We start from the raw sequence: 24,432 nt of genomic DNA, 5'->3' as shown, positions 1-24,432 counted from the left end.
GGATGTCTCTACCCATCCCGATAGACAGTATTTTGAGTGTAACTAAGAAACAACTGAAACATGACAGTAAAAGACATATTTGAAACTGTTATTACTAATCAGTGTCAGACATAGCTATCAGTGTATTCAATCATGAATTAAGTAGTACAATTACATAGGCTAAAAACCTGATTTAGAGTGATAACTATTAAAATGCTGTTAGCTCCTTCTCTCAACACAGTGTAAAATTTTACACAATATCAGTTTATTATTTCCTTCCCCAACACCCCTAGTACTGGGGATTGAACTCAGGGCTTCAGGCAGTAAACTGTACCCCACCCCTTTTTTCTTCAGGCAGGATCTCACTAAATTGCACCAAATCTCACTGTATACTTAATATTTTTAAAGTAATAAACTATCCTGACACTGTGACACACGTCTGTAATCCCAGCTACTCAAGAGGCGAGGCAGCAGGATTGTAAATTTGAGGCCAGCTTAATCAATTTACGAGACCCTGTCTCTAAAGTAAAATAAAGGGCTAGGAATCTATTTCAGTGGTAGAGCAAGGTCCTTGTTTTCAATCCCTAGTACCTTAAAAAAAAAAAGCTTAGTTCGTTAAGATCATAACTGGTATACTTAAGCCAGAAAAACAACCTGGTGTATTTTATTGTAGTATGTCAACTAAGAAAGGAATTTGGGGTGTAATTTCAACTCCATGGATTAGTCATGACATCATTGATCTTCAGTGCTTCTTTTGAGTATGATTATCCTATTGCAAATAATCCAGATGTTGGGGGGCAGCCCGAAGTTTCTGGTTATAAAATAATTTTAGTGTGATTATCACATTTCCCTGAGAGGTCTTTATTGAAAATCACTTTCAATGTAACAACCACAGGATTCTTTACGATTAGAATAATTACTAAGATAGCGGTCAAGACCATTAGGTGGTACATAAACTCTTATATCTTATTGCCTGTCTAGATATAGATCTTATGCTGACTTAATCAGATGGATAAGGACTAGATACTAATGATGGAAGAGTATTATGTAGAAATAAAAACTTCTAAATCTAGGAACTGGCATGAGCTGCATTTTTATTGCTAGATACAGAAGTTGGCAAAAAAAACAACATAATTTTACAGAGAGAAACAGATAAGCAGTTTGTTATTTGATGACTTAGTGGAAGAGGATAGTAGCTTTAAAATTTTTTTAATTGTGTAGTTATTTGTATTTTCTAAAGATAATTTCTGTACTTAAAGGAATTCGGGGGTTTTTTTTTAGTTCTTTCTTCATAATTCAAGTGAAGCTCTACATAGTCATAGGACATTCTGTTGAAGGGCATTGGGGGCACTATGCCTGATTTGCCTGGAGTACGTATGGCAATAGTCCTTTCCACCTAGATTCTTTATATTATGTCACCAAAATTCCGAAACAAGAGGCTAGAGTTGTGGCTCAGAGGTAGAGCACTCACCTAGCACGCATGAAGCACTGGGTTTGATCCTCAGCACCACATAAAAATAAAATAAAGATAAAAAAAAATCTGAAAAACACTGTTTGCCACAGGAGACTATTAAGTAATTTAAGCAACCTTCCATGAAATGTTAATCCTGAAAGTTGAATCTTTTAAAATACCATAAACAATCTAATATACTGGTAACTTTGTGGGCTTATTGCCATATCATTGATTATTTTCCCCCAAGGACATGCCTTCAATTGAAATAGATGGTGCCAGGGAAAGAATAATGTGATGAGTTATTTGTGTAGATTACAAATGATGGAGTATAGGTGATTTAGTCAACTTAATGCTTTTCTGAAGTGCTGGGGATTAAACTCAGGGCCTTGTGCATGGTGGGCAAGTGCTGTATCAGTGAGCTACAATCCCAGCTCCAGTGCCTTTTTTTGATATCGTTATAACCTATATTGCTTTCTGAGTGCTTGAAGGTACCTTAACTTCATTTGCTACCCAGCTCCTTCTGCTTCTCAAAAGAAAGATGTTTTGGAAATAGGTAGTAGAATGTGACTACAATAGTCATTTGTTAATTTTTTTCCTAACAGGGAAAAACAAAAACAGAAACTGATAGCCAACATGCCCTTACCATCCCAAAGTATTAGCTTTAAATGAGGTGTCTCTACTGAGAAATTTTACTTTCGTAGTTTACCTGCTAACTTAGGTAAGGAATTATTATTTTAAAAGAAAAAAAGCATAGCCTTTAAACATCTGGGTTTAAATCCTGGTTCTAATTCCTCTGCAACTTACATGTTTTTGGACTGGGTTACTTAAATGAGACTAATTTCCCCCACCTCTAGATTAGGAGCAGACACTTGCTTATGAGTTATGCACTTATGTGAGATAATGAATGTAAATTTAATCCTCTGCCTGCTACAAAGTACGACGTGGTCATTTTTCTTCATACTCTTAGGAACCTTTTTTAAAGAGGGTTCTTGTTTTTCTCTCCTAATGGAATGAACTTTTAAAAAACACTTAAACAACATAACTAGCTAGAGTACCAGGGGTTTGGGGGGTTTTGTTTTGACTCCAAATGCAGACAGAGAGCTTTCTGTAATTGATTTCTATTATTAACTCTTTGACTTTTCCTTTGAAAACAAAATTACCTGGTAATTTATTCCTTAATCACCAGTTTTATCTTATTTCTTTAGTAACAATTTTGGTGTTTCTCATCTTCTGCAATGGTACTTATCAACCTTTTCTCTGAGCCTTCCCAATAATGTCAGGGTACTTTTTTTTCCTTTTTTTTTTTTTTAAGTCATTCGGATATATTTCATGACAATAGTTAAATTAAACTATAAATTATAAGTAGGAACAAGGCTAGAAATAAAGAATAACAAATATTCTCAACTTTGTGAAAATTGAACACAGTTTTAAATAATTCACTGTTGATATAATAAATCAGAAAATTTTTTGTACAGCATTACAGTCATATTGATAAACATAATAAAAATTGGATCTACATCAAATTTATGTCCTGATTCCATATATTTTTAATTTTTATTCTTTTTAGTTATATGATAGTAGAAACCATTTTGATGTATTTATACAAGTTTGGAATATATCTTATTTTAATTAGGATCTGTCTTGTATATGTACACAATGGTGAGATTAACTGGTGTATTCATATATTCATACATGTTCAAGGTACTTTCTTATAAGGGGTATAGCACAGGCCACTTTTATTTATTTCCTTTCCTGTGTTCACTAGATAATTACCTTGTTTAGCTGTTTCCTATTTAAAATTTCAGAATTAGAGGTCAAGGTGAAAACTGGTTCACTTTTAACATTTCCTCATGTTTAAAATAATACTGAAGTATAGAACTATCAAGTTAAGCCTCACTCTCCAGATGTAACTAACCCCACTGTTAATAGTTTGATATCCTAGATTTTTTCTGTGACACCTTTATTAAACCTTCAGAACACACATTTACATAACCTATTTTTTGCCTTGCTTTTTCACATATATTCTAGACTTCTTCCTATGTCAGGACATGTAATTTACCCTGTTTTTCTTAATGGCTACCCACTATTCCATTTTATGGGTTTATTATAAACTAACTTACTTGTATTTTGTTTGTAGACATTTAAGTTATTGCCAGTTTTCTTTGTTGTTATATCCAGTGCTATAATGCACATTTTTGCCTACCTGTGTATTATTTCTATACTCTGCCATTGAGCTACAACCCCAGCCCTATTTTGTGTTTTAATTAGAGACAGGGTCTCACTGAGTTGCTTAGCACCTCACCATTGCTTGAGGCTTTTTTTTTTTTTTTTTTTTTAATGTGGTGCTGAGGATCAAATCCCTCTCACACATGCAAGGCGAGTGCTCTCTTGAGGCTGTTTTTGAACTTGCAATCCTCCTGTCTCAGCCTCCTGAGCCACTGGGATTACAGGCATGTGCCACCGCACCCGGCCTATTCTATTTTTTAATAAAATGTAATGTAACAAAGAAAGCTGTGATTCTTAATGATTTCTGTTGAACACACTGATGATCTTAATTTTTAAAGTTTTTTTAGAAGGGAAAAAAAAGTAAGTACCATTCATTAGGATGCACATATTTCTGATCAGGATGTTCTTACCAACTGAGAACTCTTTGGACAAAGAAAACCAATCTTATAATTTCATTATCTTAAAATAAAATTTATAGGTTTGGTTTAAAGATTGCTTGATTGTAGAAGGGCCCATACCCCACAGGTTTTCTAACTGTCTTTTCTAAGTCTTAACTTGTACCTGCTGTATGTCCCCCAAAATCAGAAAACATGTGTTGAATTCCTTCTGTATGCCATGTACTGTGCTGTTCACTGAGATTGAGAAACACAAGAGAACATTGCCTTCAGTGAGGATTTATGTAATATGGGAGACAGAATTAGGATACTATGAACTATGTATAAAATATGAACATATAGTTAGCACCAAGGAAGGGAGAGGAATGTTGCAAGAGAATGTTTCTTCAAGAAAGTTAACTTTGGGCTGGGGATGTGGCTCAAGCAGTAACGCACTTGCCTGGCATGCGTGCGGCCTGGGTTCGATCCTCAGCACCACATACCACCAAAGATGTTGTGTCCGCCGAGAACTAAAAAAAAAATAAATATTAAAAATTCTCTCTCTCTCTCTCTCTCTCCTCTCTCTCTCTCTCTTTAAAAAAAAAAAAAAAAAAAAAGAAAGTTAACTTTGAAATATGTTAAGGGTCAAATAACCCTATTAACCAGGAAAACAACGCAGGGAAGAACATTTCTTTTTTTCTTTTTTTTTAATTTATATATGACAGTGGAATGCATTACAATTCTTTTTTTTTTTATCTTTTTTTTTAGAGAGAGAGAATTTTTTAATATTTAACTTATTTTTTAGTTTTCGGTGGACACAACATCTTTGTTTGTATGTGGTGCTGAGGATAGAACCCGGGCGGAACACATGCCAGGCAAGCGCGCTACCACTTGAGCCATATCCCCAGCCCTACAATTCTTATTACACATATAGAGCACAATTTTTCATATCTCTGGTTGTATACAAAATATATTTACACCATTCGTGTCTTCATACATGTACTTTGGATAATAATCATCACATTTCACCATCATTAATAACTCCATGTCCCCTCCCTTCCCCTCCAACCCCTCTGCCCAATCTAAAGTTCGTCTCTTCCTCCCATATTCCCTCTCCCTATCCCACAATGAATCAGCCTCCTTGAATCAAAGAAAACATTCAGTGCAGGGAAGAACATTTCAAGAAGACCACTTTTAAGTAATTCACTCAACACTGTTTTTTCTTCTGTCCTGGGAATTGAACCCAGGTGCACTCTACCACTGAGCTACAGCCTCAGACCTTTATGTTTTTTTATTTTGAGACAACATCTTGTTAGGTGGCTCGGGTAGATCTTGAATTTAGGATTTTCCTGCCTCAGCTTTCTGAATAGCTGAGATTGCAAGTGAGTGCCCACCATATCCAGCCCACACAACACTTTTTTATTGAACACCTATTATACACTTGTTATCATCATAGCATCTGCATTTATTTTTTTCTTCCTGGAATATTATTCTCATAGATATTGCTTGTGTGCATGCATGTATGAGTGTATCAAACCTATGGCCTCACACATGCTAGGCAAGCACTCTACCACCAAGTTACATCCCCAGCCCCATATTTTTAAAAAATTTCTCTGCCATCTTAAAATTACTGAAATTTCACTGCCTCAGCAATGGCTTAGAGAGAATTTTAATGTTTATTTTTTAGTTTTCGGAAGTCACAAGATCTTTGTTTGTATGTGGTGCTGAGGATTGAACCCGGGCTGCACGCATGCCAGGCGAGCGCTTTACCACTTGAGCCACATCCCCAGCCCAGCAATGGCTTCTTTAACCACCTTAGCTAAACCTCGTCATTTTCTTATGTATCAAACTACTTTATAGCAATGTAGAATTGTCACTACCTGAAACTTACTATGTGTATAATCACACATATATATAGTGTTTATATAGAGTGTTTGAAATTATACATCTGTAGTGTTTCCCTTCTTTTTCATGAAGGCATACGTAATATATCTTGTTAACTGCTAGTTCTCCAATGCCTCAGAGAGAACTTAGCATGTTATGATCTGTTTCTCAATATAGTCATATTTTTTAATTGATGCATTGTAATTACACACATTTATGGGGTGCATTGTGACATTTTATTACACTTATAATCAGTTGATCATGGTAACTGTCATATCTGTCACCTTAGATACGTATCATTTCTTTGTGTTAGGAACATTCAAAATCCTCTCTACTAGCTGTTTTGAAATATTCAATTATTATCCACCATAGTTATACTATTGCACTACAGAACATTAGATTGCTCAGGTAGATCTTGAACTTGGGATTTTCCTGCCTCGGCTTTCTGAATAACTGAGATTGCAAGTATCGATTTATACTCTTGTTTTTGTTTTTAATAGCTGCACCCCTGCACCCCTGAGACCATTAACCTTCCTTCATCACTTCCTTCCTCATACCCCCTCCAGGATCTGGTAACCACTATTCTATACTTCTTTGAGGTCAACTTTTAGCTTCTGTATATAAGTGAAAACATGCACCTCTTTATAATTTTAAGCATGATATAGTACGTACAGTGTCTCTGCATTTTAGAAAGTTATGCAGCCTGAGACCTGGGGAGCTTACTTGTCTAATTTCAAATGGATAACTGATTTTTTAAACCATAGTGCTTTGTACTTCTAAATACTTTTTCTATTTTCTTATGCTGTGAAGAGAGTTCTTATTCAGAAATTCAGGAAAGGACTTTGGCTTTTTGTGTTATTCATAGTAAAATTATGGGTATCTCCTTCACAGGGATACTAATGCCTCTTCTGAATTATAGAATGAATCATTTCTCCACCAAATTTATTGCTTTCCTACTGCCAAATAATTCAGTTACCTCTTTATAAATTTAAAGGAAAAGAAAGCCAGGCTAGGGATATAGCTCAGTTGGTAGAGTGCTTGCCTTGTATGCATAAGGCCCTGGACTCAATCCCCAGCAGCACACACACACACAAACACAAAAGGCTAATTGGTATATATACACATACACACATGCTTTTTTCAGTGGGGAGGGTACTCAGAATTTAACTCAGGGGTACTTTACCACTGAGTTACATCCCAATCCTTTTTATTTTTATTGCTGAGGCCCTTGCTGACTTGCTGAGACTGGCCAAAAACTTCTGTTCCTCCTGTCTTATTTTAAGTTTATAATATTACTTTTAATTATTCGTAGAAACTAACTGGTAATGAGCTAATATTTAAATTCTAAGCACTTTTAATCAGTTGCCCTCAGCTATGCAAAACATAGAATTGATAAATCCTTGCTCAGTTGGTGTTTCTAAGTAATTTTAGTTCAGTAATATTTTTAAGTACATGGATCAGTTGTGAAGTTTATAAAATTTATTTTAATACTTGATTTATACTTTTGTTTTTGTTTTTTAATAGGCAAGAAAACAGCATATCATTGGTAAAAGCTTACTGGAATGAACTTTTTACTCTTGGCCTTGCCCAGTGCTGGCAAGTGATGAATGTGGCAACTATATTAGCAACATTTGTCAATTGTCTTCACAGTAGCCTTCAACAAGGTAAAAAGCACCTTATTTATTCCTTTTCCAGGATATAGAAGGAGGCATCCATTTTATAGAAGGTTATGACTAAAGTTAGATATCTTGATGATTATATTAATGTTTTAGGTACCTACCCTTTTAATACAATTTTTATATTTTCTTTTTTAAATATTTATTTTTTTAGTTGTAGTTGGACACAATACCTTTATTTATTTATTTATTTATTTATTTATTTATTTATTTTTACGTGGTGCTGAGGATTGAACCCAGGGCCTTGCATGTGCTAAGCAAGTGCTCTACTGCTCAGCCATAACCCAGCCCCACAATTTTTACATTTTAGATAAGATTTATTAATCATCCGAAAATACTGTTAAATGAGAGTGCAGCAAAATAGAAAACTAGGATATTTAAGTCTGGCAGGCTATCCTAGTCCATTTCCTGTTGCTGAAGCAGAATGCCTGAATTGGAGTTATTTGTAAGAAAGAGGTTTATTTTGGCTCATGATTCTGGAGGTAGAACAACCTGGCACTGCCATCTGATCCTCTTCTTGTAAGGGCCTCATAGTAGAAAAGCAGAAGGGCAGGCAGGTACCTTTAGGAAAGAGAGCACATAGCTAGTGAGGAAGCCAGAGAAAGTCAAGGAAGCCAGACTTGATTTTATAACAACCTGCTCTCTAAAGAATGAATTTCAGTCTTGAGGAAGACATTAATCCTTCTTAAAAAGCCTTACCTCCTAACACCCCTACATTGGCACTCAAGTTGCAACATGATGGGACAGATCACATCCATAACATAGCCCAGACTATTTTTGATCAGACCCTGTGTATTTTAATACTACAGTACAGAATCCAAAAAGCTAATGTAAAGGTGCTCAAATCTCTAAAATATATATTTCCCAATTTTAAAACTGCTTTGCTTCATTATAGCCCTTTGATTCCCAGTATAGGCTGGTTTCATATCAGTTCAACAGAGTATATTCTCTCATGTGCAGAAAGGAAGAGTCATGGAACAACTTTTACTTTCTTTTTCCTTTGCTAGATGCCAAGGTGATTACAATTGTCATTCATTTCAGGAAACAGGCAATAACTGGTTTATAAAGTACTTAACTTTAGAATGGCTTATCACTATAACCAGGAGGGTGTTTCAGCCTTTTGAGCTCAGGAATGCTTTTTACATTGGGGACTACTTTTTAGTTCCTTACTATATTTGGTTTTCACTATTTTACATTATCTTTATTTTTTTTTAATATTTACTTTTTAGTTGTAGTAGGATACAATACCTTTATTTCACTTAATTTATTTTTATGTGGTGCTGAGGATTGAACCCAGGGTCAGGCACGTGTGAGGGGAGTGCTCTACTTCTGAGCCACAACCCCAACCCTTACATTATCTTTAAATCATCTGCTTTTTCCTCATATTTAAGGGCAGACAAATCACCTTAAAAATCTCATTTTCAGTATATCTACTAGAAGGCAGTACCACATTTCCATCTTATTTATATACTTCTATTCCTAATTCTTTTCTTGTATACTTGTAGTTTGCCACATGCCACCTACCTTCAGAAGGGCTATGGTTGACTAATTACTAATGTCTTATACACATCCTCCCACAGTATACTAAAATATTTACTGTAAAATTTTTTTTCTCAGTTTTTCTTTTATCTTGGCAGGGTTTGTTTGTTTGTTTGTTTTGCTAAATATTTGTTTCATTATAGTAGTATTGCTAATTCTTAAAGATGGGTTTGTGCATTATTTTTTCGATCAATATGAGCTTAAGTAAAATACTGTTACTATATTTGGAGTCTTTTGTACTTTGGCCAATTTTGGGGATGATTGTCTCTAAACCTTTCCTTCTCAAAGATGTTTATTGAAAGAAAATGTTACCTTAAGTGTTACTGTAATAACAGTTTAGTTTTTGAATGAGCAATATCTGAAGATGATTAGTTTCATCTATAATTATATTCTGAATTTTAAACATTTATAGATTGATTATATTCAAAGTTAGAAATCAGTAAGAAGGAAATATCATGCATCGAAATAGTCTTATGTTTTAGATGAAAACTAGAAGTGTTTGTTTTTTAATTAAAGATAAAATGTCACCAGAAAGGAGAAAATTGTTGATGGAGCACATCTTCAAGCTACAGGAGTTTTGTAACAGCATGGTTAAACTCTGCATTGATGGATATGAATATGCCTATCTGAAGGCAATAGTACTCTTCAGTCCAGGTATATAAACATTTACTTCTTAATTAAAGTACAGTGTTTAAGGAAATGGAGAAATTGAAACCCTCATACATTGCTGGTTGGAATGTAAAATGGTGCAGTTGTCTTGGAGAAGAGTTCAGTAGTTCTTCAAAATAATAATCCTGGAATTACCACTATGACTGGAAGCTGCATTCCTGTCAGTCTGAGAGAAGTGAAAATATGTATCTACACAAAAATATGCATATCAGGGCTGGGGTTGTAGCTCTGTGGTAAAGTGCTTGCCTTGTACACATGAGGCACTGGGTTTGATCCTCAGCAGCACATAAAAAAATAAATAAAGATTGTATCCATCTACAACTTAAAAAATATTTTTTAAAAATGTGGGTATCAATGTTTTATAGCAGCATTGTTAATAATAGCCCAAAAATAGAAACAACTCAAGTGTCCATCAACAGATGACTGAAGAATCAGCATACATATATACCATGGAGTATCATTCAGCCATGACAATATGTGAAATTCTGATATGTGCTCTATAATATGATGAACATTGAAAACATCTAAGTGAAGGAAGCCAGTCACAGTGGAACACATATTGTTTGATTCCATTTATATAAAATAATGCAGTGTGGGCAGATGTGAAGAGAAATTAAGTACATAACCGTGGTCAATAGGGTCTAAAGAGCTAGGACACTGAGGAGTATCTCCTAATAGGTAGAAAGTTTCTTTTTGGAAGGACAAAATGTTCTAAAATTAGATTGTGGTGATGATTGCACAACTCTTACCAAAAAATCATCCTTGTATTCTTTATATTGGAGAATTTTAAGGGTGTTAGACATCTGAGAATGAAAAGGAAGGTTGGAAAAGCAGTGAAGGCATGTATAGACTGTATTTATTTGGGTTGTCAGGTCAACATTGAAATTTTGTAAGTATATTTTGTTAGACATAATAAATACCAGAATGAGAAACAATTGGGCTGGGGATGTGGCTCAAGCGGTAGCACCCTCGCCTAGCGTGTGTGCGGCCTGGGTTCAATCCTCAGCACCACATACAAACGAAGATGTTGTGTCCGCCAAGAACTAAGAAAAAATAAATAAATGTTAAAATTCTCTCTCTCTCTGTCCCTCTCTCACTCTCTCTTTAAAAAAAAAAAAAAAAAAGAATGAGAAACAATTGTTGCCATGTCAGGGGGATAAATTCTCAAACATCTTATTAGCTAGTTTCTTACTTTCCTGCCACTTTTCTAGTTTTCCAAAGACAAATGACAGAAAGCTTTCAATGATCAATTTATGAATAGGAAAAATTTAAGAGTTTTTATTAGGGTCTGTTTTTCATTTTGCTATGTATTTCTGTCCCTGTGTGTCATAATGAAATTATCTGAACAAATTTCTCAGTGATAACAGTAAGATAATTAGAGCTTATTTGTACTATTTATTCTAATGTTCACATGATTTAGTAACGTGTCTCCATTTTTCAATGGTGCTAGAGATTGAACCAGGGCCTTGCACATATTAGGCAAGTGCTCTGCCACTGAACTATACTTGCAGCCATCATATGTCTCCATTTTTATCACAGGCAGTGTGCCACCTTCATTTTCTATAGATGAAAGTTGAATGCATCATTTTTATGAAGTTCTTTTAGTATTCCCAGTTTTGTGAAATGTTACAGTGACCAGTGAAATGCTTGTGTAGGGGCTGGAGCTGTAGTTCAGTAGTAAAGCACTTGCCTCGCATGTGTGAGGAGACACTGGGTTCCATCCTCAGCACCACATAAAAATAAATATACTTGTGTGTTCATCTACAACTAAAAAAGCAATATGTAAAAGAAATGCTTATGTAGATTATTTTACATTTTTTGATAGTGATAATGTTTATGTTTCACAATTTCATAAGTACTTTGTTACCTAACAATAGTAGGGTTTTTTCCTTAAGGAAAAAAAAATACTGGGCTGGGGATGTGGCTCAAGTGGTAGCGCGCTCGCCTGGCATGTGTGGGGCCTGGGTTCAATCCTCAGCACCACATACAAACAAAGATGTTGTGTCCGCCAAAAACTAAAAAATAAATATTAAAAATTCTCTCTGTGTGTCTGTCTCTCTCTCTCTCTCTCTCTCTCTCTCTCTCTCTCACCTCTCTAAAAAAAAAAATACTAAAATACCTTCTAAATGCACATACTATGAATAAAAGATACTTTTTAAGCTGTATCATTTTGGTTGTTCATTCCTTTTTAAAACCATACAATGGTCAAAATCTCACTGTCTTTGGAACAGAAAGAAAACTTTTGTTTTTGTTTTGTTTTTAGTTATAGATTTTTTATGTGGTGCTGAGGATCGAACTCATGCCTCACACATGCTTGGCAGTGCTGTATTGCTGAGCCACTACCCCACCCCAAGAAAACTATTTATTTTGGTAACATCCAGTGATCCCATTTTTTTATTAGATGCTAGAATATGTATATGAGAGAAAATAATTCAAGTATGTAAAGTCCAGTGTTTGGTATATAATAGGTGGGCTTAATAAATATTTGTGTAATAAAAGTGCAGCACATTATATAAATTGGCTTCTTTTTTGACTAAACTATATTTTCATCTCCACTTTCAGGATTTCATTAAATGAACATTCAGAACTAGGGTAACAATATATTCTTTATTGTTTCAGATCATCCAGGCCTAGAAAACATGGAACAGATTGAGAAATTTCAGGAAAAGGCTTATGTGGAATTTCAAGATTATATAACCAGAACATATCCAGATGACACTTACAGGTATCTAAATCTTAAATACTATATAATTAAATTCATTTAAAAATATTTTGTGAATCTTATTATTTCATTATTTTCCAATATAAGAATAATCAAATGTTTTCAGCAGCATTTATCTTTGGACTAGCTAATGCTACTGGAAGCAGTAGCGTGACTGGGATGTGGCTCTGTGGTGGAGCACTTGCCTGGCATGTGGGAGGCCCTGGGCTGATCCCTAACACCAGAGGGGAAAATCAAGGAACAGTTCATTGTTGTGAGTGCTTTACGTATACTATATTCATCAGTTCTCACATTTTATATGGTAAGAGAGACAGGATAAGTAACTTGTTCAGGGTCACTGTTTTTGAGGCATCCACTGGCAATCCTGGAACTTAACTCCACCGATGAGGGGGAACTACTGTGTGATAAGGATTAAGTCAGTTCATATGTGTGAAGTGCTTAGAAGCACACCTGGTATGCAGTAAGAGCTATGTAAGTGTGCTTATATATAATGAATAAAACAGTTTAGCATATTTCAAACTACTAAACATTTTATGTATAACAGTGTGTTATACCAAGTCATGTAGATTTATAAACCAATTCCATCAAGAAAACCAGCCTTGGTTTATCTGACTAGTTTTCCTACCCTGCTTCCTTTCAGTCCTGTGGATGGGGCTCACCTGCTGGGAACAAACAGGAACTGAGTAATTTTAGTAGTAGAAATGTGCTATACAGGAGCTCTTGTCTCATTTGGTCTCAGTTGTTAAGGCAAGGCCAGAGGAGGTTTTGTCATAAGGGGCAGTTGAATCAAGGTTTGGTTCCAGTGGTCTTGATTCCATGTTCTATAACAACTGCTATCTGTTACACCATTTCCAATATTTTTTTGCAGAGCATAATCAAGAAAACTTATTGAATCTCATATATCATGATAACACAAAACATTGCATTTGTACAATCTGAAAGGAGTTGCTAAGTCATTCTTAATTGTATAACCTGACCCATGGTTTAATAATTTAGTTACCTGGTCCTTAGATCCAAGTGGGACAACAGTTGAGAACAAGGCTTTCATGTAGAGCCTTTTAGACTACACTGGTATCCAGGTGACTGTCATAGGTTTTACACACAAAAAGTAGATCTTTATTAAATTACTCTACAAGTAATAGACATGCATAAATTACTAATATCTTTCTACAAAATCTCTAGTATTTTCAACTTTGTTCCCCTGCCCCCTTTTTTCTTTTTCATTTTAGATTATCGAGACTCCTTCTCAGGTTGCCAGCTTTGAGACTGATGAATGCTACCATCACGGAAGAATTATTTTTCAAAGGTCTCATTGGAAATGTACGGATTGACAGTGTCATCCCACATATTTTAAAAATGGAACCTGCAGATTACAACTCTCAAATAATTGGTCACAGCATTTGAAAAGCTGAGATCATAGTGCTATAAACTTATTGTTCTTTTCCAGAACACAGGAAAACACCAAATTGTACTCATTGCTTCCATAGTATGTGCAAATTTTGACTTTAAAGACTAACCAAGGGCTGGGGATGTGGCTCAAGTGGTAGCGCACTCGCCTGGCATGTGTGCGGCCCTGGTTCAATCCTCAGCACCACATACAATAAAACAAAGATGTTGTGTCCGCCGAAACCTAAAAAATAAATATTAAAAAAAATTTCTCTCTCTCTCTCTCTCTCTCTCTCTCTCTCCCCCCCCCCAAAAAAAAAAATTCTCAAAAAAAAAAAAAGACTAACCAAAATTCAAGGAATTTTTATTTTAGCTTCCTTCAAAGAAGACTTTTTGAAGTGACTGGGCAGTCAGCAGGAATTAAATATCCATTTCTGTCTTAAATAAATAAGAAATACTATGGATTTATTCTTGGTAAAGATGACATCTGAAGCTGTCACCTCCAGACCATTTAAACTAAGATTTCTATTTTATTTTATAAAGCAAATAAATTAGTCTCTTTTTTTCCCCCAAATTGTGTTCTATTCATATTTAGCTTCATTTTGAACTAGTATGAACACTTAGTGGTCAAATATCCTTACAGAGAATTCCTTGCATTTTATTCTTCATAATGTAATCTGTTTAATTGCCATATCAAAAGATTATTTTATGCGCAATGGTATGATAAAATTAGAACTGTAGGAAATAATAATTGAATATGTATTTTTTTTACTTTTGTAAATATGATATCCTTAAGCATATACCACTCATTGCTGGCAGTGAGATATAGGTCATTTGTGATTTTTAGTGTTATTATACCTTATTAGTTACAAGCACTTTTTATTTACATGGCAGCAAATGGTTCTGAGAATTGGTTTTGAGAATAAGGTGGCATTTGTGGTTTAATTTTTTTGGTTTACTGCTGTGTTTTAAACATAGTAGAGACTAACTGAACCCAAAATGTTTCAGTATTTCAAAATAGGTATTAAAATTATTGTTCTATTCCATAAAATAACTCTGTCCTTTCCCTCTTTTCTGATCTGTGTTGTAGCTTCTTGTCCCTGCTCTGGGTTTTAGCCAATTCCTTTTAGGTAATTAAAAAATACCCTAAATTTGTTAAATAATGGATTTATCAGAGCCCATCCATGTTTCCAAAGCGAGTTAAACAAAAAAGCAATTGATCACTTTTAAAGATAAAGGAATATGCACTGATTTTTCACTGTCAAATGGAGGAGAGCTGCTTTAGCAGTAGTTGAGGCTCACCCTGAAACTGTGGTGTTGCCAAAACAGCATCTCAGACTTCTGGGATGCCTTTCAGAGTACTGTTACAAGCACAGCTGGTTCTGTTAAATCTCTTTACTCTGCTTTCATGATGAATTATTTTGATAAATTGCTTGTTGGTTTTTCAAACACAAATATAAAGATTTTATTGCACTCATTACATTTTTTAATAAGGAATTTTACAATAGAGGAAAAGTCAAAATTTGCAGGTGATGCAGATTTTACTAATTACTATTTTAGTAGTAGCCAAAAAGTTTCAAAAGTATCAACTTACGCTTTTTACCAGTGTATTAAGGGAAATTTTTTCACTACTTAAATTAAATCATAATTTTTGTCACCTTTATTTTATAATTATCAGCTGTGAAAAGCTTCATTTAATATAAAATGCCCACCTGGAAAAGTCAGTAGGTTGATACCTTTTTAATCCAAGGTAGTAAGCCAAGGATTCAGAAAAATAATTCTTTAAAATAATGTACTAATGATTAATTACATTGTTACTTTCAGGTATTTTTCCTGATTAAATTTGTAGATATATTTGGAAGTGTTTTTAAAACTATATTAAAATGTGACTTGCATTACAAATTTCTGTATCCTGCCAGTATATTTTATTTCAGTGTTTATTTGCTAAGTATTTGGATAAGTCAGGCACAGTAAATAGTGCATACCTGTAATCCCAGGGATTTGAAGGACTTGAGACAAGAGGATTACAAATTGCAGACCAGCCTCAGTGACTGAGACACTGTCTGAAAAAAAAGGAGTGGGGATTTAGTGCAGTGGTAAAGCACCCCTGGGTTCAATCTGCAGTAGCAGATCATATCCATTGATGGGGAAATGGATAAGTAAATTGTGTATGGTACCCAGTGAAATACTACGCAACACCAAAAAGGAGTAAATTGTCAATGTGGATGAATCCCAAAAATATGGAAAAAGCAATCCCAGAATTATACAGAAGAGTATAACTTAACCAGTTCATTGGGGGGGGGGGGGTATACTCTTGAAGAGTAGTACTTATGTGGTAAAACTGAGTTTAAAAAAGCAACAGACTTCCTGGGTGTGGTAGCACACATCTGTAATCCCAGCAGCTTGAGGGGCTGAGGCAGGAGGATTGCAAGTTCAAAGCTAGCCTCAGCAATGGCAAGGTGCTAAGCAGCTGAGTGAAACCCTGTCTCTAAATTAAAAAAAAAAAAAAAATAGGGCAAGACAGTGAGTGGCTCAGTGGTTAAGTACTCCTGAGTTCAATCCCTGGTACCAAAAAAAAAAAAAAAAGGCAAGAGACTTAGTAATACTTAATTTAGAATACTACTTATTTCTAGTGGAGTAGGAAAGTGCAAACAAGAAGGGATATATAAGGGTCTTCAAAAGTATCAATAGTGCTCCAGTTATCTATTGCTTCCTAACCTCCCCAAAGCCTGAAAGAACATATATTTGCTTATAAATCTACAACCTGGACAGCCTGATAGGAACAGCTTGTCTCTGCTGCATTCAGCCAAATCTGGGTCTGCTCAAAGGGTGGGTTTGGAATCTTTGAAATCACATGTCTGGAAGTTGATGGTGGCCATTTGCTGAGGTGGGACTAAAGCCAGAATGTATACACAGTACACGCTCCCTTTGTTTGCTTCTTCACAATAGTGACATTTCTAAGAACAAGAGTAGACAGCCAGGTAGAAGCCATACTGCCTTTTGTCACGTGTCATTAGAAGCCATCCACTGTATCTGCTGTACTCTGTTCATCAAAGACACCATAAAAGTCTGTACTTTAAAAAGGAGGGGAAATACTCTGCATCTCTTGGGGAGGAGGTGTAGCAAGCTTCTAGAAGAACATGTGGAGCCAGAAGTGTATTGGCCATTTTGAGGAAAGGATGTTGTATCTCAGCAACCTCACTTAGAAGGCCGAGGTAAAGAAGGGGTTATCCAGACAAGATGGGGGGTGGGAGGCATGACTTTAGTCTATATGGATTGCTTATAAATTGATACATAATGAAATTTTATAAAGTTTAAGCTATCGTATCGCTATGGACTAAAAGATAAAGAATAGAACAAATTAAAAGAGCCCTTTAGGGCTGGGGATGTGGCTCAAGCGGTAGCACGCTCGCCTGGCATGCGTGCGGCCCGGGTTCGATCCTCAGCACCACATACCAACAAAGATGTTGTGTCCGCCGAGAACTAAAAAATAAATATTAAAAAAAAAAAAAAAAAAGAGCCCTTTATGCTGGCAGGAAGACTGCCAAAGAAACTACTCTGCTATGTGCCTGGCCTCTTGTAATATCCTTGTGGCTACTGGGGCAGATGTTAAGAGGGAGTACAATGGGGAAGTGATTTGTCTTTTTTCGCCTATTCTCAAACCAAACAATATCACTTACTTGCCATTTTGTTCATTGAGGCAAAGGCCTACCAACATTCGAGGAGCATTAAAGTGTACGTTTGTGTGTGTGTGTGTGTGTGTGTGTGAGATAGAGAGAGAGATCGTTAAGCAAATCCAGGGCCAAATGCATGCTAGGCAAGCGTTTACCCCTGAGCTACACTCCCAGCTTCCAAAACTATACCTCATAATAGAAGAGTGGCAAAAATTCTCTTTAAAATTTGGGGAGCCAGGCGTGGTGGCACACACTGTAATCCCAGCAGCTCAGGAGGCCAAGACAGGAGGATAGCGTTCAAAGCCAGGCTCAGCAATTTAGCAAGGTGCTAAGCAACTCAGTGAGACCCTTTCTCTAAATAAAATACAAAATAAGACTGGGAATGTGGCTTAGTGGTTAAGTGCCCCTAAATTCAATTCCTGGAACAAAAAAAAAAAAAAAAAGAGGAAAGTTTAAGTAATTTTTAGAAAATACATTGTCACAGTATTCTGTTTGTTAAGCTGGATTGTAGATTCTTAAAATGAAGTACACACCCTTAGCTAGGTATAGTGGCATATGCTTATAATCCCAGCTACTCTGAAGGCTGAGATAGGAAGTTTACTGAGCCCAGGAGATTGAGACCAGCCTGGGTAACATAGCAAGGCCTTTTCTCAAAATATAAAAACATACATATGTATAAACCTTTGTATGGACAAAGGACATGATAAGTAAGCACACACAGCTGAAAAAAATCCATGCAGATGATAATTGAAAGTGTAGGATAGCCAAATATATAACAAAATAGACTAAGTTGAAAATCATCACCCACAAGAGACTAAAAAAAATTGTATAGTGATAAAAGGATCGATTTCTCCAGGAAGATATAACAATTATTTATGTACCTAACATTGGAATACCCAAATATAAGTGAACACTGACAGAACTGAAAAAAAAAATAGAACAATAAATTTGTAGGAGATTTTGAAATCCCACTTTCAATAATGGATAGAACAACCAGATGAAAGATGAATCAGAAAATGGAGGACTTGAGCAACACTTAGACCAATTAGATCTAACTGAAGAAGGGCACTCAACAACAGCATAATACGTATTCCTCTCAAACATACATAGAACATTCTCCAGGACAGATCAAATGTTATATTACTAAACATGTTTGTTTTTGGTTTTGTTTTGAATCAGGTTTTTCCTATGTTACCTAAGTTATCTTTGAACTTGGGCTCAAGCAATTCTGTTTCCTGAGTAGCTGAAATTACAGGAGAATTCCACCCGCCTATAAAACAAGTTTTGACAAATTTTAAGGAGACTATTAAAAATATCTTTTCCTTGGGCATGGTGACACATGCCTGTAATCGCAGCAGCTCGAGAGGCTGAGACAGGAGGATCGCGAGTTCAAAGTCAGCCTCAGCAAAAGTGTGGCACTAAGCAACTCAGTAAGACCCTGTCTCTAAATAAAATATAAAACAGGGCTGGGGACGAGGCTCAGTGGCCGAGTGCCCCTGAGTTCAATCCCTGATACCCCCCCAAAAAAATCTTTCCTGACTATAATGAATATTAACTTTATACTTTGAGGGAAAACAAAAGTTAGCAGAAGGAATAATAAAGAAATGAAAAAATAGTTGGTTTTTGAGAAAATCAAATTTGCCAAATCTTTAGCTAGACTAAGAATAAAAGATGAAAAAGAAACAAAAGGAGACATTAATTACAATTGATGCCAAGAAATAAAATGTTGGGGCTGGGGATGTGGCTCAAGTGGTAGCGCGCTCGCCTGGCAAGCGTGCGGCCTGGGTTCGATCCACAGCACCACATACAAACAGAGATGTTGTGTCTGCCAAAAACTAAGAAATAAATATTTTAAAAATTCTCTCTCTCTCTCTCTCTCTCTCTCTCTCTCTCTCTCAAAAAAAAAAAAAAAAAAGAAAGAAAGAAAAAAATGTTTATTAATTAAAAACACGAGGGGCTGGGGCTCAGTGGTAGGGTGCCTGCCATGAACGTGTGAGGCCCTGGGTTCAATCCTCAGCATCACATAAAAATAAATAAAGATAGGGGCTGGGGATGTGGCTCAAGCGGTAGCGCACTCGCCTGGCATGCGTGCGGCCAGGGTTCGATCCTCAGCACCACATACCAACAAAGATGTTGTGTCCGCTAAAAAACTAAACTAAAAAACTAAAAAAATAAATATTAAAAATTCTCTCTCCCTCTCTCTCTCTCTCTCTCTCTCTCCTCTCTCACTCTCTCTTTAAAAAAAATAAAGATATTTATTTGTCCATCTACAACTAAAAAAAAGTTTTTAAAAAAAGTAATTCTGTACCAATAAATTGGATATCTTGGAAAATGAATAAATTCCCAGAAACATGCTAAGAAAGAATAACGAAGAAATAAAAAATATGAACAGACTTAAAACTAATAAGGAGATGAAATCAACAATCAAAAATAAAGAAAGGACCAGGACCAGGAACAGATGGCTTCACTAGATTATTCTACTGAATATTGAAAGAATGAATACCAATCCTCAAATTCTTCCAGAAAATCAAAGAGAAAGGAACATTTCCAAAATCACTTTCTAAGCTAGCACTACTCTGATACTAAAATCAGAAAAGACTCAAGAAAACTACAAACCAATACCCCTGATGGCTATCAATGCAAAAAAAAACTCAGCTAAATACTAACAAACTGAATTTGACAGCACATTCAAAGGATTATAGTCCATAACCAGCAGATTTATTCCCGGAATAAATCTGTGGGTGGTTCAACATACAAAAAAAAAAAATCAGTGGAATCTACGACATAAATAGAATGAAGAAGAAAACTACATAATCATCTCAATACAGACAAAATTAAATGTTCTTTTATGATAAAAAATAAATAAACTAGGGAAAGGAACTCAAAAAGACCGAGTGAAAACCTAAAACAAAATACTCAACAGTGAAAAACTGAAAATGTTTTCCAAGATTAGGGACAGGCAAGGATGCCCACTCCTATTTAACATATTAGTGGAAGTCATAGCCACAGCAATTAGGCAAGAAAAAGAAAAGCATCAGTACTGGAAAAGAAGTAAAATTATTTCTGTTCCTCAGATGATGTAACTTGTATGTAGAAAATCCTAAGAATTTCACCAAAGGCAGGGGATGTTGCTCACTAATAGATTGCTTGCCTAGCAGATCCTAGGCCCTTGGTTCAATCCTCAGCACTGCCAAGGGGAAAAGAAAAAAGGTTAGAATAAATTTAGTAAAGTTAGTTAGAGGATAAAAAACACAAAACAGTCAGTTGTACTCTATATACCAACAATGACAATTCAAAAATATTTAAGACAACACATTTACAACAGCATCAAAAAATAAAATCAACATAGGAAGTAGAAGACTTGAACATTGAAAACTATAAGACATTACTGAAATAGATTAAACACAAATAAGCCTGGCTGGGTGGCACACGCCTGTAATCCCTCAGGAGGCTGAGACAGGGAGAATCTCCCAGTTCAAAGCCAGTCTCAGCAATTTAGCAAGGCCCTAACCAACTCAGTGAGACCCTGTCTCTAATAAATAAAATACACACAAAAAAAGTGGTGGGGGGCAGGTAGAGATGTGGCTCAGTTGTTAAGTACTCCTGGTTTCAATTCCCAGTACACACACACACACACACATTGAAATATCACACCCATCAGGATGGCCACTATTAAAACGTGTGTGTGTGTGTGTGTGTGTGTGTGTGTGTGTGTATGAGACAAATGTCAGTGAGGATGGGGAGAAATTGAAACTCTTGCACATTGTAGCAGGTAGGAGTATAAATGAGCCAGGCACCATGGAAAACAATATGGAGTTTCCTTTAAAATTAAAAATAAGATTACCATATGATCCAGCAATCCCACGTCTAGATATACATTGAAAAGAATTGAAAACAGGATCTTAGAGATATTTGCACACTCATGTTCACTGTAGCAGTATTCAAAACAGCCAAGAGGGGGAAGCAACCTAAATGACATGGACAAATGAATGATAAAGAAAAGCTGGTATATATGTAACAGAACATTATTCGGGCTTTTAAAAGAAGACCCTGTCAGGCTGGGTTTGTGGCTCAGCATTAGAGCGCTTGCCTCACATGTGCGAGACCCTGGGTTCAATCCTCAGCACCACACAAAAATAATTAAGTGAAATAAAGGTATTGTGTCCAACTACAACTAAAAAATAAATACTTTTTTTAAAAAAGAAGACACTGTCATATACTACAACATGGGTGGACATTGTGGACATTATGCTATGTGAAGGAAGCCAATTGCAAAAATGACAACTACTACATGAATTCACTTATATAAATGTCTGAAGTAGTCAAACTCTTGGAAACAAAAAGTAGAATGGTGTCTTCCCCAGAGATAAAGGAGGGGGGACTGTTAATAGGTATACAATTTAATATTTGCAAGATGAATAAGTTCTAGAGATGTTGTGCAATAATATGCATGTAATTAACATTATTGTATATGTAAAAATGGTTAAGTTGGGTTTTTTTTTTATGGTGAGGGGAGATTGGTTCTGGGAATTGAACTCACAGGCACTTTACCACTAAGCCACATCGCTAGCACTTTTTAGTTTTTATTTTGAAACAAGTTCTCACTGAGTCGCTTCAGGCCTTGCTAAATTGCTGAGGCTGGTCTTGAACTTGTGATCCTCCGGTCTCAGCCTCCTAAGTCTCTGGGATTACAGGCATGTGCACCATCTCTGGAAAGATTAATTTTTTTTTTTTACCACACACATGCACAAAGCACACTGCTAAGAAGCCAGATTTTTCTTTAAAAAAAAAATTTAGTTGTCTATGGACGTTTACTTAATTTATTTATTTATATGATTGCTGAGAATCGAACCCAGTGCACACGTGCCAGGCAAGCAGTCTATCACTGAGCCACAACTCCAGCCCAAAATTGTTATTTTTAAGACTGTTGCATAAGGGAGAGAATAAAGTACATCTTGCCTTTCCTATATGAACAGTATCTCAGGAACCAAATAGTTAAGGGCAGGTTACTCTTTATAGAAGAATTGTGGTTAATAAATGAAAAGGAATGGAAGTATTTAGGCAGTGCTCATCAAGGATGGCTAAAAGCACCATGTGAAGACACCATGTGCTCTCTGAAATAAGACTATGCTACCTTCGAAGTATACTTAACAGTAAAAATAACTCAAAACCTGGAGGTGGCACTCAGTGGTAGAAAGTGTACATAGTATGGGGCTGGGATTGTGGCTCAGCGGTAGAGTGCTCACCTAGCCCGGGCAGGACCCAGGTTCGATCCTCAGCACCACATAAAAATAAAGGCATTGTGTTGTGTCCATCTAGACCTAAAAAATAAATATTAAAAAAAGAGTTTAAAAAAAGAAGAAGAAGAAAGTGTACATAGTATGTGTGAGGCCCTAGGTTCAATCTCCAGTACTGAAAAAGAAAGGGAGAAAAAGAAAGAAGTCAGAACTGGTCAAATATCTAGGTCTAAGTACAAATATACAGGAAAAACAGAATAGAGTATCACTAGTACACAATTACCAAGCTCCAAGCAATGAAAAATTATAGGAAAAATAGGCTATTTCTTTAACAAATTAAAAGGAAAGAAGAAAAAAAAGGGGGAGGCTATAAATCTACTTATTTGTTTATTTTCTTTTTTATTGATAAACAAATAACAGCATTACTATTCTTAATACACATATATACCACAATTTTTCATATATCTTTTTGTATATAAAGTATGTTGACACCCAATTCATGTCTTCATACATGTACTTTGGATAATGATGTCTATCACATTCCACCATCCTTGCTAATCCCCTGCCCCCTCTCTTTCCCTCCATCCCCTCTTCCCTATCTAGAATTCATCTATTCTTCCCATGCTCCCCCTCCCTACCCCACTATGAGTCAGCAGAGGGAGGCCATAAATTTAAAGAAAATATTTTTAAAAAATCAACCATTTACAATGTGTGGATCTTATTTGGGCAAACTAAAAAAAAAAAAAGAAATTATTAGGAAAATAAAAGACCAACCAGGGACATTTGTACATTCCTTTGGATATTTAATGATACTAAGGAATTACTGTTAACTTTTTAAGGCAGTATAATGGTGATGTAGTTATGTTTTTGAAAGAGTTCTTGGATATACTTCAAAAATATTTCAGGTAAAAAAATTTTAAGTGCATATAAATCACGGTTCAATATAAATTCAAATATGACACGATTTTGAACAATTGATGAGTCTAGGAAAATTTGATCCTGGTATTGGAAATTTCTCCTTTGAAATTGAAGAATTACTAACATAAAATTACATTATTTCTCAGGGTGCAGTCTTATTACTTGGTCCTTCAAGAAATAATATTGTTTCCATTTTTAAAACTATCTTAAAATTAGGAAAATTTATAATTACAGAATAAACATAAATCTTGACATTTGAAAGAAATGATATGGTGGAATGGAGTCTGAAAGAGCAAACGGTGAGACTCCCCTGCCAACATATCACCAATATATGTACCCCATTTCATGTGTATCGTATGTGGTCAGTAGTAAATTCCTTAATAGTTATCTCGTTTCTAAGGAATCTTGGTGCTGGAAGGGATTTCTGGAATAGTCTGAGCCAAACCTTTTTAAATGAAGAAATAAATTTCCAAAGGAGGAACCCCTTGTATTGGAAAGCCTTGTGAAGCCGAGCTTTCCACCACACATTCGCCTTCTAGGTGCAACCTCTGACAGCATTAAAGTTTAAGGTGCCTTTGCTTTACTGAGGAGCCGACAACGCCCATTTAGGAAGTCGGAAAGTCACCGTACAGGAAAGTTGCAGTTCTGCGCACGCTCAGAGCCGAGTGTCGGAACCTTCGGCGCGTCAGCTCCCT

At 35.7% G+C, this 24,432-nt stretch overlaps 1 protein-coding gene across 3 annotated transcripts in view; it reads left to right on the top strand.

The window, feature by feature from the left end:
* NR2C1 (nuclear receptor subfamily 2 group C member 1) overlaps positions 1-14,204 on the top strand; it is a 50,938-nt gene extending 36,734 nt beyond the window's left edge. For all 3 annotated transcript variants that reach the window (XM_081309294.1, XM_081309296.1, XM_081309295.1), the window contains exons 11-14: positions 7,441-7,580; positions 9,648-9,785; positions 12,420-12,525; positions 13,752-14,204. In XM_081309294.1, the coding sequence (XP_081165420.1) occupies positions 7,441-7,580; positions 9,648-9,785; positions 12,420-12,525; positions 13,752-13,926 (559 nt within the window). In that variant the 3' untranslated portion in view covers positions 13,927-14,204. The remainder of the gene's footprint in view (positions 1-7,440; positions 7,581-9,647; positions 9,786-12,419; positions 12,526-13,751) is intronic.
* The last annotated feature ends 10,228 nt before the right edge of the window (positions 14,205-24,432 follow it).

The sequence above is a fragment of the Spermophilus citellus genome (genome assembly GCF_964194105.1).
Source record: "Spermophilus citellus genome assembly, chromosome: 10".
NCBI lineage: Eukaryota > Metazoa > Chordata > Mammalia > Rodentia > Sciuridae > Spermophilus > Spermophilus citellus.
This window is presented reverse-complemented; position numbering and strand designations above follow the sequence as displayed.